Source organism: Saccoglossus kowalevskii, chromosome 2 (assembly GCF_978046115.1).
Source record: "Saccoglossus kowalevskii chromosome 2, keSacKowa6.1, whole genome shotgun sequence".
NCBI lineage: Eukaryota > Metazoa > Hemichordata > Enteropneusta > Harrimaniidae > Saccoglossus > Saccoglossus kowalevskii.
Genome location: NC_140642.1, coordinates 19,389,044 through 19,395,043, shown reverse-complemented (window position 1 = coordinate 19,395,043; position 6,000 = coordinate 19,389,044). Strand labels below are relative to the sequence as shown.

The 6,000-nt window shown below is 34.0% G+C and overlaps 1 protein-coding gene across 1 annotated transcript in view; it reads left to right on the top strand.

Annotated features, from left to right (window-relative positions):
• Positions 1 to 333: 333 nt before the first annotated feature.
• The window catches only part of LOC100367350 (chromatin-remodeling ATPase INO80), a 59,940-nt gene continuing 54,273 nt past the window's right edge, over positions 334 to 6,000 (top strand). Inside the window, exons 1-3 of the mRNA XM_085492609.1 lie at positions 334 to 608; positions 2,648 to 2,835; positions 4,617 to 4,726. Of these exons, the coding sequence (XP_085348735.1) occupies positions 2,681 to 2,835; positions 4,617 to 4,726 (265 nt within the window). The 5' untranslated portion in view covers positions 334 to 608; positions 2,648 to 2,680. The remainder of the gene's footprint in view (positions 609 to 2,647; positions 2,836 to 4,616; positions 4,727 to 6,000) is intronic.

Below are 6,000 nucleotides of genomic sequence, written 5' to 3'. Positions count from 1 at the left end.
ATTTGAAATCAAGATTTATTACCTCTAATGATTGGTTATAATGATTATTCTCTCCAAATTTGCATCGTATGGACACAAATCTAAAAAAACTCGCGGTAAACCGACTTTCGCCATTTATACACTCCCTTATTTTATTTGATTGAAGAAAAAAACAAAAAAACAAGAGATTGTATGCAAATCTATAAACAGTTATATTATTAGTTATGTATGATGTATTTTTGGAGAGTTAGAATTACATTACCAATGTAATATTTTTATTAATTTTGTAATATTATTGGACAAATTAATAGGCACGTTTTTGTTGCATATTAAAATGAAAAGGTCATTTTTTTTTTTTTTGAGTGGCAGAGAACAGTATGCTATAGACGATTCAATGGTGTTTTTCGCCATGCTACGTTCGGGAATAATCGGTTTATACTCGTCGAACCCGAAGTGTGTAATGGCGGGTGACCCCCCGCGAAGTATGAGGACAGTCATGCGATGTGGCTATGCAGGGATCAGCCATTACAAGCGAAAAATACCACGCACTACGCCATCTTGGCTGGCGAACGTGCAACATTTTCCCGTTGGCATTCAGCCCATTTTCTGGAGGAAATTTCCCGGTTGAGGTAAGTTTATCGGCCAACTCGGTTCCCTGCACACCTGGAACGGACATTGTTTTGATCAAACTTCGTAATGTCGGCGAGGGCTCCGTCGCTTGTGTCGATTAGAAGCATGGACTTGGGGTCAGATATTTTTTTTCAAAAGAGTGATGTCGGAAATTAGCATTTGACGATTTCAAACAAATAATGCCAGTGTTCGTTCTGATCTCCTAACACCACCGGCTCATAATTTCGAATGCCCCTAATTTTGTGAGCTCCTCGCGCTAATTACCGTAAACTTTGCTTCTGAAAGTTTGTTGAGCAGCGCGAAAGTTTAAAGTTTCCGTAGTGTGGCTCTTTTGATATGACCGACAAGTTACACCCATAGATTAAAGAAACACAGCTCTGATCGAGCATCGGAGTATGACATTGGTAGCGGAATACCATCATAAGTGAATAGTTAAATATGTACAAGTTGAATATTGATATGTTTTGGTGCATTTTATTCATTATTTGTTTGATATTGAACTCGCGAACCTACATTCATATCATCTTTAGCATTAAGGAGATGACATAACCTAATATTTTTATTGCTTCAAAATAATGATAGCTTCTGTTTTATATTATGACGTACCAGATTATAATTATAATTTCATTTTTTTGTAATTTTTTTCTTTGATGAAATAAGCTATAATCAGCTGATGTTACTGATCGATTAAATATTTCTTGATGTTCGAAATGTACTATTTCTAGCATTCATGCTTATTATTATTTTGTGACACTATATTTATTGACTCGTGTGATTTTGATTTGATTCACAGTAAACCAAACTTCAGCCTTCATGATTTTGTCATTGACACAACATTTAATATTACTGTTAAATGACTGATATTCACTGGGTTTAAATTTCACTGATTTACCATTGCAGGCATATTCAGTGGGTTTTAAATTCACGGTTTCGTCATTTAGATGTGTTCTATGCTAAATTTTACATATTCACTGTGTTTTAATTTAGCACATTTTTCCACTCAGCGAAATAAGCTAAATTCAAACCCAGTGAATAATTACCCCCTTTACAGTATTGGAATATTTTTTTAATATTTACTTAGTTGTTCAATTAACTTCAAGGCACAACCTCCCTGATAAAATTAAAGGCTGCTGGTTGCTATGACCACCGGCATTGTATATGGGTCCCATACTCTACATATACATGTAGCAACCTTTATTTATTTGGGTCAAACATGTTTACACAAAATTTGAAAGCTGTTTGCAACGACCACCATTCAACAACAATGTGCCTTCTTTCTGAATATGTGCTTTTCTTGAAAAAATAGCTTTGAGCATGTATTTTAGAAACTGTAACGACAACCGATGCTCTGACAATACGGCTGACAGTTTAATTTTTTTAATTTAAGTTTAAACTGTTGGTTTACCTTCAATCGCATTTTTTTGCTGCAAACTGTAGTCGTCACACGTTTTGAATATCATGTAGACAAACAATATATTTCACACGTGCTACATGGGTTCTGTATCGTACATAACGTGGCATGACAACTGTATCACTTTAATCACTAGGACTTGCAAAATAAGCTTTATGTTACAGAAAGTTTTGTTGCCAGCCAGATTTTTTTAGAATGCTAAATGTCTAAATAGATTTTAATTAATCACTGTTCACTATAAAAATTATTGCCATGATGATCAAAATGGTTGCAATCTACAGGGCTTCTAGAATGCCAAATTAAAAATTTTACAAGGTAAATTATGATCATCCAGCATATAGCTATGATTTTCGGGTGAGACAGTTGAATCTTGGGAGTTATGAAATAGCCAATTGAGCTAAAAAGTTTTGCTGCAACAATTGACAGAAAAAAAAATATTCCAGTATGAGAGAAGATAAAAAAAAATGCCCCAACCATAGAAAATGCTGCTCTTGCATATGGTGTTGGCTGTTGAGAGTTCAGAAATATACTCTTGCACACAAATGTACATTAGCCCTGGATAAAAAATGATGTCTAGATTATAATTTATTTTCATTATTGTTTATTTTGTTACATACATGCAAGCAGATGTAGGAGAAAAATATACTCTGTGAAATCATCATGGAGACCAACACCATGGCAACTGATATTTCTCCTACTGGGCCATCAAGTGGGGTTCCATTGGCCAAGCCACTGCACCTGCAGGTACTGGAGAAAGCTCTTCAACTGGAAAACTTTGTGGAATATGTTGAACAAGTATTTGAAGAGGAAATCAGGTAAAAATTATATCTGCTCTATTATTAGAAGAATGTCTCTAAAATTATATTCATTGTATTACTGTAATAGTAAATAAAATGGCTTATTTTGACTATATGCACACCCCTTTCATTTACCTAAGGAACTTATTTCCAGATTTCTTTGACTTTTACCATATGGTTTTGTTTTATGCTGTTGCTCACAAAATCCAGAAAAAAAATGAATTATTTCCAAACTACTTTTCACACACCAAAAAATTGTCAACCACCCATGAAAATGGTTGTTTTTGAGTCGTTTGCCATTGGTTCTTATGGCTGGCAAATAGGTTATGGTATATTCCAAAATTTAGCTTGGGAACATGTAGTGAAAAAAATATGTAGTTCTAAGACGGGTCCTTATGTTGTCCCAAATTATTGGGAAATTCTGGCAAATATTATTTACTTTTTATGAAATAATGCTTTAACACAAATTCCTATAGAAATCATTCCAAAACAGCCTTACTTTTTTGCATGTTTTTAGACTGGTTTTCTCCAAAAGAAATACTTGAAGTCAATGGCTGGTTTCTGAATCATTAATTATTTTACAATTTTAAAACAAATAAACATGATAATAAATTTAAGGTGGATGACAATGTTCATTGGTTTATTATGTGAAATCATAGGTTTATTGTCCCATGGCACAATAAAATAGCATTCTTTTGTGTGTTACAGTGGCATATTTTGGTAAACTTGTCCTAATATTTTTAAAAAATAGTTATTTTTAGAACAATTCCATATAGTTATAGAAAAATAAAAATGTTTGACCCTTTTTAAAATCCAAATTTTTCAAATAATTCAGGAAAACAAAGTACTCCATCATTCACAATGTATAATTTTTTCCAGCCTGTGTCACCAGCCTACAATTTGAGATATGGCATAATATCTGTGGTAAAAAGTTTATTTTACTGACGAAATGGCGACTATCCACTAAAATACAAGCATCATTTTCTTGAAAATTAAGCTAGTGACCCCCAACTCTTTTTAAGTCAATATTCTTATATTGCCCAGGATTACAAATTATTGCAAAATGAATGAATTCTGGGGATTTGCATCATGAGTAAGCTTCTACCTTTAAAGTGTAACTGAATTGGGAGAGGGGGCGTGGCCTGATTTTGGAATATCATTGACTGTTAACCCAATTTATATACCCTTTCCACTCGATTTTTTTTCATAATGTTGTTTATAAATAAATTTTGCACACAAAAAAGTCAATTGTCCCAATCCAGTTAAACTTTAACCTTTTCACCACTTACTTGACCAAATTTGTCTGCACTCTTTTTCTTATAAATATTTTTCAATATTTCTGTAAATGAAACCCAATTTTGGAGCCAACAGACAAAATTTGAGTCAAATTTCAGTTTTTACTTTGGATATTTTTGTTTCAATCTTATGAAGGAAAGTGCAGACTGTAAACGAGACCATTTTGTGATAAAAAGAGGGAACTAGTGGTAAAAAGGTTAATGCATATGTTACCAATAGAGAAAATATATCAGTTATGTTATATTTTATTTGGCTACAATTTACATGTCCCAAACTTAGGAGTTACAGGTAGTACTGTTGCCGAAGTATCTAAAAGTAATCGCAAACTGTGTATCTAAAATCAGAATTTTGGTTTTAGTGTATGTTTTCCCAGAACCCATTGTGTGCAATCTAGTCATCTACGTCTTAGCTGTTAGAAATGTCCATTTCATTTGCCAACTTGGTGTAGTAGTTTAACATGTCCATCATTGCCGTCATCGTTAGCACTTTCTTGTCCTTTGTAGTGATAGCGATGAAGATGCAGGAAACACAGATAAACCCAAAATACAAGACTACAAAGATGAGGATGATCAGGAGATTTTAGAAATCAATGGTATTGTAACAACTAAAGCAGGTACAATATTGTTTTCAATTTAATTTCTGTCAACTATTTCCATTGCTATAATTTTATCTATCTGATTATTTGAGGTCATTTGTGGGAGGGATGAAATTTGACTGTGATTTTGAAAGATTCCAAAATGAAATATTGTTTTCTCTATCTCACAAAATTATATACCGTACTTTACCGAGTATAAGCCCCTCCCCAAATATAAGCCCACCCCTCTGTTTTTAGACATTTAACAAGTTGAGGGCATCCCCGAGTATAGGCCCAGGGTGTTTTTACCGGGCGTCGACGACATTTATTAAAATATGCATGTAAAAAGTGTATTTCATTGCATAATAATCGTGATTGGTACGGTAGTTTGGTTCCTGATTTTACGAGAAAACTTGCATTATTTCAGAGTGCATAAACGGCGAACGTACGGAACATGGTTCAGACCTTTTCTATTCTGTTATTTATTCACGATGAATTCCGATGTTGCAATACTGTAATAATCCATATTTCATTTGAGTAGTAGTTTTAGAAACGTAAAAAATGTGATTGTCAAGTCGTGAATAATCGTGTCCATTGAGACCTTCGTGAATGGGATGTGAACTATTCTTTGACATTACTTGTTGGCGGCCGTGAAAAGCTTAAATACTTACTCCACCCTCAGTTTACCTTTCGAAAATTGCAAATCAACTGAACAGCTTTAGGGGAAAAAATCACCGTTTTTTTTTGTCGAAATCAGATCACATTTTAACATCGTGGTAATTCACTTCCACATTGCGTTGCAAAAATAACTTCGTCAATAATCGGAAAACTTCGTCCGTACGACACAGCATTTTGATTGGTTAAAGAAAGACGTGACCTGTTAGGTCAAAGGAAGTTGTTCAGGTCAAATCATGATGAAAAACACCATGGCAAAAATTGCTTTGAAATTGTATCAAGAGTTTGTGTACGCGTGAAAACATTCCACAACGAAGATACTGTTAAAGATCTTACCTTCGACAGTTTTCCCACAGACCCTACCCATTTTTGCACCATAAATTCAGACGGTTTGTATACCGTAATCTAATAAAATGTGTGTATTTTTATGAACATATTTGTTTCTTCATTGTAAAAAGTGTTGTGGAAATCAAAAAGACGTAATATTTCTCTGAGACCGGCGCTGTGAACGAAAAATGTAATTTAGAAAATTTTTCAAGGTTGGGACGATGGTTACAATTTTAAACCTCCCAGAAAATTATCTTTTCTGAGGACGAGGTGGTCCTCGAGTATAAGCCCACCCTCTAATTTTCCCGCTT